Source organism: Labeo rohita, chromosome 8 (assembly GCF_022985175.1).
Source record: "Labeo rohita strain BAU-BD-2019 chromosome 8, IGBB_LRoh.1.0, whole genome shotgun sequence".
NCBI classification, from domain to species: Eukaryota; Metazoa; Chordata; class Actinopteri; order Cypriniformes; family Cyprinidae; genus Labeo; species Labeo rohita.
Genome location: NC_066876.1, coordinates 11,191,194 through 11,205,320, shown reverse-complemented (window position 1 = coordinate 11,205,320; position 14,127 = coordinate 11,191,194). Strand labels below are relative to the sequence as shown.

Below are 14,127 nucleotides of genomic sequence, written 5' to 3'. Positions count from 1 at the left end.
TTGAAGTATAAAGGTTATGTATTTCAGTCTTACAAAAGTTCAGTTTAATTCAATGATAAAAGCAGTAATATTAAATTTTTGATGTAAAAAAAAAAAGTTAATTGACCATATGCACAGAGCGTTCTTTAGAACTTCCGCATAATGATAAGCCAGCTTGTAAACTTTCGGTGAGGCTCATTTTATATGTGCTGTATATAGGTGGAGACTCTTGAGACACCTCTCCTGACTCATTCTTATCAGAAACTGAGAAAATAATAATTCAACGTTGTAAATAATGATAGCAGCATGAACATTCAGTTTTATATTATTTAACAACATATAATTTAAATGCTGAGCCTGGTAATTCCAGGAGAGTATTTAGATACGTAGTTGTACACTGTAAAAAACAAAACAACACAATTAGTTAAGTCAACTTAACATAATTTGTTACCCTGCTGCCTTAAAATTTTCAGTTCAGTCAACTCAAATAAATTTAGTCAACTTGAAATGTTAAGTTGGCAAATTAGATATTTGAGTTGACTTAACCAAAAATGTGGTTTGTTAAACTTAAAAGCTGGGTAAGTTGCCCAGCTGCCTTAATATTTTAAGTTGAATCAACTCAAATATTTAAGTTGTCACTTAGTACAACTTAACATTTCAAGCTGACTAAGCTTTTTTGAGTTGACTGAACTTAAAATTTTAAGGCAGCTGGGGAACAAATTATTTTAAGTTGACTCAACAAATTGGTTTTTACAATGCTGACAGCTAAACACAATCATAACTGTTTAGGCTAACTTTAGCTAGCCAATGATGCTTCTCGTCAGCTACATCTTAATAGAGAAGTCCACTTCCAAAACAAAGATTCACATATAATGTACTCAACCCCTTGTCATCCAAGATGTTCACGTCTTTCTTTCTTCAGTCGCAAAGAAGTACCGACCCAGTGTTTGCAAAGTGAACATGCAAAGAAGATCAAACACCCTTAACAAAAAAGGTAAAACAGCCATATAGTACGATTTTGAAGTTGAGGGAGAACATGAGATGGGAGTTTTTCGACAGACCCTAACTGTCATGAACTGGAACAAAACAGTCCAGGCAGAGTAAGACAAGACGGACATTTGACATTAAAAAGTATATAAATTGTATTTTTTTTATATATTATATGTGAATCTTTGAAAGTGGACTTTAATAGTATTCTTGATAATCAATGACTTGCCTTGATAGTCAAACACATTTTTAAAATCGATATAAATAATATTTTGAAGCCTTTATTATTTTTCAACTCTACAGCTGTGCAGTAAAATTCACTTAAAAGATTCACTTTTCATTCATAAAGAGGATATGAAAAAATGTCTTTTCAGGGAAAACAATGACTTTTTAGGATGAAAATGACATGAAATTACCCTTAGAACCAGAAGATGGCAGCAGAGCATCACTCATTGGCTGCAGCTGCCTTTTCAGCTCCCTAGTTTTTTCAAGTCTTGCTTTTCGATTTATTATATAAATATATAATAAGATTTATTGTATAACAAATTTTAGTACTTTTACCACACTGAAGTATATAGTACAGCAAGTGCAGAAAGTCATTAAAGTAAATAAATAAATAAGCTCAGACACAAACAGCCTATAAGGTGAATTATTTAAATGCTTATATATAGTGCACTACAAATTAATTAAGTTAAATATTAATGGTATAAGAATTGAATGATGCACTCATGAATCAATATAAATTTGAAATATTTTAGATTTAATTTAATAACTACATCTTCTAAGTTTTATATTGAACTGTGAAAGCTATTAAATAGCCTATATTCAGTCAACACAAACTTGTTACTGCTGTAGGTTTGATATTCTGAATTTAGTCTGAATCATTTAATGCACAGCTCTATTTTTGACATCAGCTTGTCAGATGTTTCGTTCAGTTATTACTGTCAATCATAGCAATGACTCGCGCAATATTTAGCGGATTTACCCGTGTAATTTTTTACACTCGCGTTTGCTATTCTTGAAATGGTATACATGGACGTTTGGTGTTTTCTTTGAATTGTGAATGTATTATGTAGAGAAAACAAGCAAAGAACACTCCTATTTAGCCACAGTACAGTTGACCGGAAATGACTGAACTGGCTTGTTGTTCTGTTTTTTGTATATTTGAACCCTTATATACATATCCACAAGTTTCCGGGGGGCACTACTGTAAAAAAGAATGTGGGTACAACTTCCGGTGAGGCGGCGGACGTAGTATACCAATGGTATTTTGTGTGCTAATTAGCAAAGAGGCTAAGTGTTTTTTAGACCATTGTTTACTTTGTAAAGATGCACACCTTTATGAGAGATGTCATTACATTCTTATGGACAACATATGCTTTTCGAATTTGTGTTCCCACATCATTAGCCAATTTGGATCGCTAAATCTTGAATGACTGTCAACTAGTGAAATGACATTTGATCCGAGACATCAGAGCTCGTGTTAAAGGGCATGCCAGATAAAGCCTCGATTCGAGGCTTGTTAACGTGGAAATCCCTTTCGTAAAAACATCCCTTTCTGTTCTTGTCATGTGCGTGATTCACTTTGCGTGTCCTAATGTTCGACCCCCAGATCTTACTTTGCGAGTACATTTTCATTGGGACCTATTTAATAATTAAATTTTAAATACCCAGTCTATTAAGAAATATGAAGAATACAAATTATTTCAGAAAAATTAACTACATGCCATATGCAATTGATATACGTGTACATTATTCTTCTATTACATCACATTGATATTGCCCTGGTGAAAATACCAGCATATGCTGGTAGGTATGTTTTGGTGCTGGTTTAAGCTGGTCCTTTGCTGGTTTATGCTGGTCCTTAGCTGGTTTATGCTGGTCCTTGACCAGCAACATGACCAGCATAAACCAGCTAAGGACCAGCTTAAACCAGCACCAAAACATACCTAACCAGCATCCCAGCATCAAAACATACCTACCAGCATATGCTGTTTTTTTCACCAGGGTACTGGCATTTAATGGCACTGTTCAATGGGTAAATTAATTTATCAGAGTCAGAAATTCAACAAACCAACACACACACAGTTAGGCTTTTATTTGTGCATATAACATGGATCGATCTATGGAAATTGTGGTGAATGATTCTTCTGACGGAGTTCACAGACTTTTGGCTGCTTTATTTTTTACCAACCACCAGCTTCGTTTGCCCATCACTCCTGTCAACTGTTGAATGAATGAGTGTCACATCCCGCTTGTTTACTTTGAACCGGAAGAGGCTCCCACTTTTGACGCAAGGCCTCATGGGGCGTAGGAAACTTGTGGATACAACAGCATGTGTTGCTATGGAGTTTAGAATGTTTCTGCATATATGACATCATAGGGTTCTTTGGCTCAGAAGTGACTTTACTGATGAATTTCAAAGATTCACTTTTTATATTGTGAAAACCACAGCTTACTGTCTTTCTGAAATGGCTTTTGCATTTCTTTTCGTCTGGCTTTTGATTCTGGGTTCATGTCCCAGGGTAAGCTGCTGTCTGCAGTGTGACCAAGTGGTTCGTTATGTGCATGAAGACTTCCTGTCCTCAGTTAAAGGAATCACTGTCCGTGATCAAATCGAACTGAAACAAATCATTGAGCATGCTTACGTCAACTTTCGGGACACCAGCAGACTGTCTCGTGGTGTCATAGGTACTGCTGTTATGTAATCAGTAGTAGATACTATTATATTTATATCTGAAACATGTTTTAAGATGTAGTAGAAATTAGCTGTTTAGATTAGCTTATTGTCTGAACAGTTATCTACAAATAACACTGGCTATGCCGAATAATAATTTTCTTTAGTTTTGTTGTTTAGTTATCTTTACTTATTATGTTAGTACACATTCATGTTTAATTTTCTCATTTAATTTAACTGAATGTACCAGTAGTTTTAATTTTCTCATTTGGTTTGATTTTTTGTACTATAATAACTAAAACTAAAAATTGGATGAAAATGTATAACCACTGTTCCCAGGATGCATATAAGTTAATTGAGAGGATGGCAACCTTGAAGAACCTCAAATATAAAATATTTTTGACTAAACAATTCACATGTTTATGTTATTTTGTAATTTTGATCACTTTTGGTGTAAATTGTTTAGGTGCGTCCAAACTAATGCCATATTTCTCTTATGTCTTCGAATTATATTTCTAAATGATGATATTGAGTGCTATCTGATGTTTGCATTAGATCCCACAACACTCTATCGTGCACGGACAGAATATCAGAGTGAATTCAAGAGGCATTGGAAAGAAGACAGGACAGGTGAGCACTTGTGAATGCAGATTATGTTTTTTCATGCTCTAGACAAAAACATCTGAAAAATTAAGATTGATTTCATATCCGAAACCATTTAAAACTAATGCTTTGTTCTTCCTGTTTAGGGTCTATCCAGTGGGATATGATTAATATATTGGAGAAAGGAAAGAGAATCCTTCAGAAACATTTGGAGATTTTTGTTGCCCAAGGTAGGATGGGTGGTTATACAGTTGAGGTCAAAAGTTTACATACACATTGCAGAATCTGCAAAATGTTAACTGTTTTACCAAAATAAGAGCGATCATACAAAGTGCATGTTATTTTTTTATTTAGTACTGACCTGATAGATATTTCACATAAAATACATTTACATATACTCCAAAAAAGAAAATAACCGCATTCAAAGTTTACATACACTTGATTCTTAATACTGTGTTGTTACCTGAATTATCCACATTTGTTTTTTTTTTTTTTTTTGTTTTTTTTTTTTGTTTTTTCGTTTAGTGATAGGTGTTCTTGAGCAGTTAAATTGTCTGCCGGTATTGAGAAAAATCCTTCAGGTTTTTCAGCATTTTTGTGTATTTGAACCCTTTCCAGCAATGACTGTATGATTTTGAGATCCATCTTTTCTCACTGAGGGACTCATATGCAACTATTACAAAAGGCCCGAACATTCACTGATGCTTCAGAAGGAAACACAATGCATTAAGAGCTGGGGGGTGAAAAATTTTGTATTTGAAGATCAGAGCAAATTTAACTTATTTTGTCTTCTGGGAAACATGTAAGCATTCTCTGTACTAAATGAAAAATAGTATATATATATATATATATATATATATATATATATATATAGGCAAAATAAGAAAAATGTACACATCTTCATTCTGTTCAAAAGGTTTCACCCCCGGCTCTTAATGCATCATTTTTCCTTCTGGAGCATCAGTGAGTGTTTGAACCTTGTGTAATAGTTGCATATGAGTCCCTCAGTTGTCCTCAGTGTGAAAAGATGGATCTCAAAATCATACAGTCATGTTGGAAAGGTTTTCAAATACTCAAAAATGCTGAAAAACCAAAGAATTTGTGAGACCTGAAGGATTTTTCTGAAGAACAGTGGGCAGTTTAACTGAATCAAGCATATGTAAACTTTTGAACGGGGTCATTTTTAAAAATTCAACTATTATTTTCTCTTGTGGACTATATGTAAATGTCTTTTACGTGAAATATCTCATTCAGGTCAGTACTAAATAAAAAATGGCATCTTATTTTGGTAAAATAATTAACATTTTGCAGATTCTGCAAGGTGTGTGAAAACTTTTGACCTCAACTACACATTAGTTTTTATATAACGATGACGTTTAGATGTTAGATGTCAGAACATCTAATTCTCATACAATCTTTTTTATTACTCTTTTTATTAAGGTCTGTGTCCAAATAAATGTGGTAAGTATTCTCTATTTTTATTTTGCATTTTTTTTTTAACATCTTAGTGTAACAGTCAATTTTGTACACACTTATTCTCTCTTAGAACACTCTCTAAATTTAACAGATAAACACCAGGTAGCACATGCAATAAATGAAATGTGAAATGGTGGTGTATGTGTCACAAGACAGTGTATGATGATGTATATTTTATTGCTCATCGGGTGTGTGGGTGTATGCGGATGCGTACAGGGCTGTTGTATCAGAGGGTGATGAACTGCACTTCCTGTCAGTATGGGCTCTTTACGTGCATGTCAGCCACACCGCCACTAGACTGTGGAGGTGAGACAGACAAACGCCTACGGATACACACACCAGGAATGATTTTAGCTGACTATATTAACACATCATACTGTATTGTCTTTGTCTCTTTTTTGTATTCTTTTCTCTTTCTCTCTATCTGTTCCTATCAGAGCGTCATGTTGAGGCAGATGAAGGAGAGGAGGTGGTGCTGGACTGTTTCCTGCCCTGGCACGCTCTTGTAGTTGGACAGACCGAGTACCATTACTCCTGGCATCCTAGAGAAAAGAATGTACATGCACACAGACAAACAAACACATTTTCTGCTTTCAAAGAATCCTGAAGCCATTTTAAATTCTGTTTTAAGACAGCTTTTTAAGTTTAAATTTATATAGAATGCAATTAGTTGAGCTTGAAATTTTAAATATCATATTGAATAACACACTTAAAGGAATAGTTCATCCAAAAATGAAAATTCTGTCATTATTTACTCACCATCATGTTGTTCCAAACCCGTAAGACCGCCATTAATCTTCAGAACACAAATTAAGGTATTTTTAATGAAATTTGAGAGCTTTCTGATCCTGCATAGACAGCAACACAACTACCATGTTCAAAGCCATGTTTTATGTTAGTCAACACATCACAGTAAGTGTAGCTGCTTCTTTAAAAGCATTAGGGTAATTCCATATAAAAGTCAACCTTACTATGAAAAACAAAGTTTTTACCAAAGGTTTTTACTATACTGATAGCTCAGATGTCAACTTTTAGTGGTTCAGTGTGAGGTCTCTCTTAAAGTTTTCAAACCTTTTTTTTTTATTATTATTTTTAGTGCATGATTTCACATAGTCTGGTAAGTGCTATTTTCAGGCTTGTCACATCCATAACAGTACATATTCCTCATAAATAGACACATCAACATTAAAATAAAGTAACAATTATATATTCTGTAAAGAGCCATCGCTTCTCTGTTTGTTAGGTATTATTTTGTCTGGTTTGTGCATTTTAATTTGCAGAAATCCTACAAAGTATGTAGTCTCTCAAAAAGAGTTTTCTTCCTTGTCACATCCGTAACTGTAACGTAGGGAGTGAGGCGAGAGACGAGCGGATCCATTCGCAAACTTTTATTGTAAGGACGTGACAAAGACATGGTAAAAGGCAGGCAGGGTCGAACAACGGCAGACAGGTGTATGGACAGCGAGACAAGAGTAAACCGTAACAGGCGAGGGTCAATCCAGCGGCGAACGTTATCCGAGAGGGGCTAGGCAAGAGAGTGGTCAGACAAGCGAGAGATCAAAACAACAAGGCAAACAAGGTAACTAGACGGGGAAAACTAGGAGAAACGCTTCGTATGAAAGATAAACAATACAATCCAATACTCGGCGAGGAGTGACAGGAAGACCGGGGTATTTATACAGTCTCTGATTGGACAGGAGGAAGTGCAATGGCTGATGGGGAGTGTAGTCCGGGGTGTAGTGTGGCAGTCCGTGCGTGACAAAACGCAAGAGCGACATCTGGTGGTGAGCGGTCCGCAGCTCACCGACCAGATCATGACATAGCCCCCCAAAGAGCGGCTTCCAGACGCTCCAACAGAACAACAGTCCATGGGAGTGGTGGGGAGGGAGCGAGACAGGGTGAGGGTTGGAGGGCCAGGCCCCTGCGGAGGACCCGGTGATTGAGGCAGGACCGGCAGAGCGGGAGCCCTCCAGGGCGGAGCCGGAGGCGGAGCAGGCAATGCAAGAGCCCTCCAGGACTGAGCCGGTGGAGCCCTCCAGGGCGGAGCAGATGGTGCTAGAGCCCTCCAGGGCGGAGCCGAAGGCAGAGCAGACGACGCTAGAGCCCTCCAGGGCGGAGCCGGTGGAGCCCTCCAGGGCGGAGCCTGAGGCGGAACAGGCGGCGCTAGAGCCCACCAGGGCGGAGCCGGAGGCTGAGCAGGCAGTGCAAGAGCCCTCCAGGGTGGAGCCAGAGGCAGGGCAGGCGACGCTAGAGCCCTCCAGGGCGGAGCCGGAGGCCGAACAGGTGGCACTAGAGCCCTCCAGGGTGGAGCCGGAGGCGGAGTAGGAGGCGCAGCAGCCCTGCGGGGCGCAACAGGAATCTGCATCACGCTCTGGGACCTGGGGAGAGCAGGGACAGAGGAGGCAGACAGAATAGAGGGAGAAGCCGCAGCAGCCCTCCGGGGCGGAACAGGAGGCGGAGCAGCCCTCCGAGGCGGAGCAGCCCTCCGGGGCGGAACAGGAGGCGGAGCAGCCCTCCGGGGCGGAACAGGAGGCGGAGCAGCCCTCCGGGGCGGAACAGGAGGCGGAGCAGCCCTCCGGGGCGGAACAGGAGGCGGAGCAGCCCTCCGGGGCGGAACAGGAGGCGGAGCAGCCCTCCGGGGCGGAACAGGAGGCTGCGTCATTGACTGGGACCTGGGGAGAACAGTGACAGAGGATGCAGACAGGAAAAAGGGAGAAGCAGAGAGTTTGGTGGTTAACGCCCCCTCCGTAAGAGGTTCTACGGCCGGCGCCGACACCTCTGGAGGCATTGGCGCAGCTTCTCCGACGGGGAAGGCCTCTGAAGCAGACTTGAGACCATACGGGACCTCTGAAGAAAGCCTGTGATCAAATGGGAGCTCTGCAGCAGGCTTGTGATCAGGTGAGAGCTCTGGTGCAGGCTTGTGATCAGACGAGAGCTCTGGTGCAGGCTTGTGATCAGACGAGAGCTCTGGTGCTGACCTGGGAACAGGCGTGTCCTCAGGAGCACAGTGGGCCGCCCACACACACCACATGGCCACTGCCACTAAGGGAAGAGCAGCAGCGATGACGTCACTTGGCTTGTGGGGATCTGCTGTAACGTGGCTTGACTCAGGAACAACATGGCTTGACTCGTGGGGCACAGCTGTGACTGGGCTTGACTCAAGGAGAACGGCAGCTGTGCTTTGACCTGACTCAGTTGCTTGACCGGACTTGGAAGCTTGACTTGACCCTGGGGTAGCAGCCGCGACGTGAAGGAGCGCCACTTTAGCTGCCCATACGGCCCTTAGGGGTGAGTCCAGCACGTGGGCCATCATAAGCCGTGGTCTTGGGATGTCAGGAGAGACGTGACCGGACTCAAGAACCACGGCTGCAACTTTGCTTGACTCAGGAACAGCCGCTGTTATGTGACTTGACTCAGAAACCGCGTCAGGAAGTGCGGCCATGATGGGTGCAGACTCGGGTGCAAAAGACATGACGTGAACAGGCTGTGGCTTGGCTGACGAGGCGTTAGCAGGCTTTGACGTAGCGCCCATCTTGTGCAGTGGCTCTGGCGTGGCAGCCATCTTGTGCAGTGGCTCTGGCGTGGCAGCCATCTTGTGCAGTGGCTCTGGCGTGGCAGCCATCTTGTGCAGTGGCTCTGGCGTGGCAGCCATCTTGTGCAGTGGCTCTGGCGTGGCAGCCATCTTGTGCAGTGGCTCTGGCGTGGCAGCCATCTTGTGCAGTGGCTCTGGCGTGGCAGCCATCTTGTGCAGTGGCTCTGGCTCAGGATTGATGGCTGTAATTTGACTTGAGACAGAAGCGACAACTGTAACTTGACTTGACATAGTATCAACAGCTCTGACTTGACTTGACACAGGAAACACAGTTTTAATTTCACTTGCCTTAGAAAGAGCAGCGCTGACTTGACTTGGTGCAGGAAACACAGCTCCAGCGTGACTTGGCTCTGGCATGGCAGCTGTGACGTGACGGAGCTCTGTTTTCGCCGCCATTGCTCGAGCGCGCTCCGACACGGCCGCCATCTCACGAGCGATCCAGGCGGCAAATGTGTCCGTGGCTTCGCGCTCCGGCGCGGCCACCATTCCGTCAGCGGGATGCGTGGCCGCCATTACCGCGTTGTCGCGTTCCTCCTCCGCGACACCCACAGTAAACGGCGATCCCACACACAACAAAACATAATCCAGAAAACGCTCAAGGGAAGAACGCGGAGCCTCACGACGGAGCCGTGAGTTGAGCGGCTGATTCATGCCCTCGTGAAACAGATCTATTAAAACACAGTCTGGGAGATCGGAGTAATGGGCAATGTCCAGAAATTCTTGGATGTAGCCCTCGGCGTTCGTGTGCCCTGCTCGAGGGCTAACAACAGTTTTGTGGTGTTCATACCTGCGTGGCGTCCGGATGAGAAGTTGCTGGATCCTGTAGTGGCCGAGTATTCTGTAACGTAGGGAGTGAGGCGAGAGACGAGCGGATCCATTCGCAAACTTTTATTGTAAGGACGTGACAAAGACATGGTAAAAGGCAGGCAGGGTCGAACAACGGCAGACAGGTGTATGGACAGCGAGACAAGAGTAAACCGTAACAGGCGAGGGTCAATCCAGCGGCGAACGTTATCCGAGAGGGGCTAGGCAAGAGAGTGGTCAGACAAGCGAGAGATCAAAACAACAAGGCAAACAAGGTAACTAGACGGGGAAAACTAGGAGAAACGCTTCGTATGAAAGATAAACAATACAATCCAATACTCGGCGAGGAGTGACAGGAAGACCGGGGTATTTATACAGTCTCTGATTGGACAGGAGGAAGTGCAATGGCTGATGGGGAGTGTAGTCCGGGGTGTAGTGTGGCAGTCCGTGCGTGACAAAACGCAAGAGCGACATCTGGTGGTGAGCGGTCCGCAGCTCACCGACCAGATCATGACAGTAACGCATGATTATTTTCCTTTTTTAAAATAGAAAACTCGTGCATAGACTGATATTTTTCTGATGTTTAGACTATCAACAAGCGTTTATTAAAATATAAACAAATGGTTCGATATAGTGATAACACATACATTCTCTAAGCATTGTCATAAATAACGCTGGAATTCCTCATTACAAAAACTGAAACAATGATTTTGAATATACTTTCAAGTAAAACTTAAACACTTAAGTGGCTTTTTATGTCAGTAATATTTTATGCAAGTCAAGTTTTTAAAATACATTACTGTGCAAAAGTTTTAGGCCACTAGTATTTTCACCAGCTAAAAAATGGTTTAAAGTAAGTTATTTCTATCTTTTGCTGTAGTGTGTCAGTAAAAAATATCGGTTTACATTTCCAAACATTCTGTGTGCCATTAATTGTAATAATCTAGTGAGATTTTTGTTTGCACAAGGAGTCTGACAACAGCCAGTGCTCCACACAGAGATCTGATCTCACCATCATCCAGTCTTCCTGGAATGACATGAAGACACAGAACAAACTGAAACAGAGTAAATCCAGAAGAACTGTGGCAACGTCTCCAAGATGCTTCAAGAGACCTACCTGCAAAGCTACCTGAAAAATTTTGCGCAAGTGCACCTAGGGCAAAAGCTGCTGTAAACGCAAAGAATGGTCGCACCAAATGTTGATTTCATTTAGTTAATAGAAGGTAATTGATAAAGAAAATCTATTTATGACAGCATCCTCATTTTACAGTGCCTAAAACTTTTAACAGTGCTGCAGCTTTGCAGGTAGGTTTCTTGACGCATCCTGGAGACTTTGTCACAGTTCTTCGGGATTTAGTCTGTCTGAGTTTGTTCTGTTTCTCCATGTCATTCCAGACAGACTGGATGATGATGAGATCAGATCTCTGTGTGGAGCAATGGCTGTTGTCAGACTCCTTGTTCAAACAAAAATCTCACTGGATTATTACGATTAATGGCAAAATGAATGTTTGGATATGTAATCTGATATTTCCTACTGACACACTACAGCAAAAGGCCGACTTTAAACCATTTTTTAGCTGATGAAAATGCTAGTGGCCTAAGACTTTTGCACAGTACTGTATATACATTTAATATTTGAATTACACGTTCACTTTGTATACAATTAAAAGGATTAGAGATATGAGAGCTACCAAAAATAACAATGCTAACTTAACTAATTTTCTTAGAAGCACAACAGCTCAGCTGTTATTTTTCCAGTAGCAATCTACAACGAATATTATGTAATTGTAAATATATACCTTTATACTACAACTATATATCTTTAGACCTCCAGTAGCTTCAATATAGCTTGTAATTTAGCAGTTAGCCTCCTTTAATTCGTTAGGTTTTTGCTTGATAAGCTATAGATTAAAGTATTTATCCTTCCAAAGATCCACAGACCAGATCACACTGATTTAATTTACTAAAATGTACTAAAACGCAGACTGTTTATTATTCATTGCAAGCTGTCACTTGCCGGAGAGTATGAAGAGCTGGTGGTGACAGAGGAGTCTAAAATTGTCCTCAATCAGCTGAAAGTCAACGAGGAAGGCACGTACCGCTGCCTCCTACAGGATCAAATTGGTACTGCGCTGTCTCGCATGTATTTCAAACTGAAAGGTAGGCGATGTTTATTGAATATAGCAACTCATTGTGAGTTAGTATAGATTTCTTCCCCTCTCATCTGTCTGTCTTTCCCTCAGTCAAACCACTGCCGTCTACAACCCCTAGACTGATTGTGACTCTGCCGTCCCTGCCCTCGGGTTATGATTCCGCACCTAACAGCCTTCAGAGGAGCAGTTTCATCATTATACTGGTTTTACTCACTGTACTCAGCATCACAGGCAGCCTTGTCCTTATAGTGAACCTCAGGTATGTCATAACACGACAAGGGGCTTTTTAATAGAGTAACAATAACAACAAAACAAAAGCCAAAATAAAGTTAGAGAACGAAAGAATGAGTAATTAAATGACTAAGCAGTTGTTCATCAAAGCAATGCTTCTAAGAAGGACATTTTGTAGAAAAGGACTTGAGGGTTTTCCCTGAATTTTACACAAATCATATTTATTCAATGGCCTCACAGTATATAAAATAACAAGTGTCTGTTAGCTTTGCACACATCGGTACTGCCACTGTATATAGTAGCAGTATTATAATCAAGTCAAATTTTGTTTCATACACCTTCCGTGACATTTGTTTATATTTTTATTCATTTTCATGTTTTGGATATAATTAGGCCCGCATGGAATTTACACCCACAGGAATTTACACCAGACTTTCAGTGAACTGGAATGCCTGCCATTGTTTATTTATGAAATATCGTGGCCAATGTTGTTACTGTTAACTAAAGCTATTTAAAATCATTTTCATTCAGATTAGATGGGAAAACGTGAATGAAAATTAGAAATATTGCTTGGGCACTATTGCTTATAGTGAAAATGCTAAAATTACTAAAATTAAAGCTGAAATAGAAATTAAAATAAATAGAAATATTAAAAAGAACTAATGAAAAGGACAAAAGCACAAAAGAACGAACTAAATTCAAAATAAAAACTGAAAATATAAAAAATAAAAACTAATTCAAAGTGCATTCTAAAATAGTAATTAATGCTCATATAACACTGAAAATTCCCCCAGATTTTCTCTGGGCCTACAAATGCCTCAATTTTCTGACCCCAATGACTCCAATAAATAAGCTTTCAATTGATGTATGGTTTGTTAGGATAGGAAAATATTTGGTCGAGATACAACTGCTTGAAAATCTGGAATCTGAGGGTGCAAAACAATCAAAATGCTGAGAAAATCACCTTTGAAGTTGTCCAAATGAAGTTCTTAATACATAATACTAATCAAAAAATAAGTTTTGATATACTTATGGTAGGAAATTTACAAAGTATCCTCATGGAACATGATTTTTACTTAATATCTTAATGATTTTTGGCATAAAAGAAAAATCTATAATTTTGACTCATGCAGTGTATTTTTGACTATTGCTGCAAATATACCTGTGCTGCTTAAGACTGGTTTTGTGGTTCAGGGTCACATATGTAATGTATCATGTATATAAAAACAACATTTTGCAGATGGGAATGTATGAGCTGAGCTACATGTTGTATGCATGCATGAGGGTTGACACATGCAGGGAAAGAGAGAATGGAGGGGAAGTATGAATGACAGTGGGTGATCTGTCATGACATCCTGCTGATTTTGTCCAGAGAGACAACATTAGGAAGGAAGCACACTTTGGTTGCATTCATGCTGTCATGTTGCTTTGTTTCGCTCTGACAGAGTGACCATGAAGCGGCAGGAGGAGGAGAGAGACAACAGGAGAGGAGGAGAGGGGGAAGATGAGGAGCACATTGAGTTGATGAGTGTGACAGAATGAGGGATGTGATCCAAAGAGACACATGAATAAATGACTGCAGACACCCAAAAGACTGATGTGTCAGTCTTAGTGTGAACATCAAA

General features: G+C 40.7%; 1 protein-coding gene across 1 annotated transcript in view; it reads left to right on the top strand.

The window, feature by feature from the left end:
* LOC127169898 (izumo sperm-egg fusion protein 1) overlaps positions 1–14,127 on the top strand; it is a 26,031-nt gene extending 11,904 nt beyond the window's left edge. Inside the window, exons 2-10 of the mRNA XM_051117570.1 lie at positions 3,491–3,657; positions 4,199–4,273; positions 4,393–4,476; positions 5,687–5,707; positions 5,939–6,028; positions 6,160–6,278; positions 12,125–12,278; positions 12,362–12,530; positions 13,948–14,127. Coding sequence (XP_050973527.1) covers positions 3,491–3,657; positions 4,199–4,273; positions 4,393–4,476; positions 5,687–5,707; positions 5,939–6,028; positions 6,160–6,278; positions 12,125–12,278; positions 12,362–12,530; positions 13,948–14,044 — 976 coding nt within the window. The 3' untranslated portion in view covers positions 14,045–14,127. The remainder of the gene's footprint in view (positions 1–3,490; positions 3,658–4,198; positions 4,274–4,392; positions 4,477–5,686; positions 5,708–5,938; positions 6,029–6,159; positions 6,279–12,124; positions 12,279–12,361; positions 12,531–13,947) is intronic.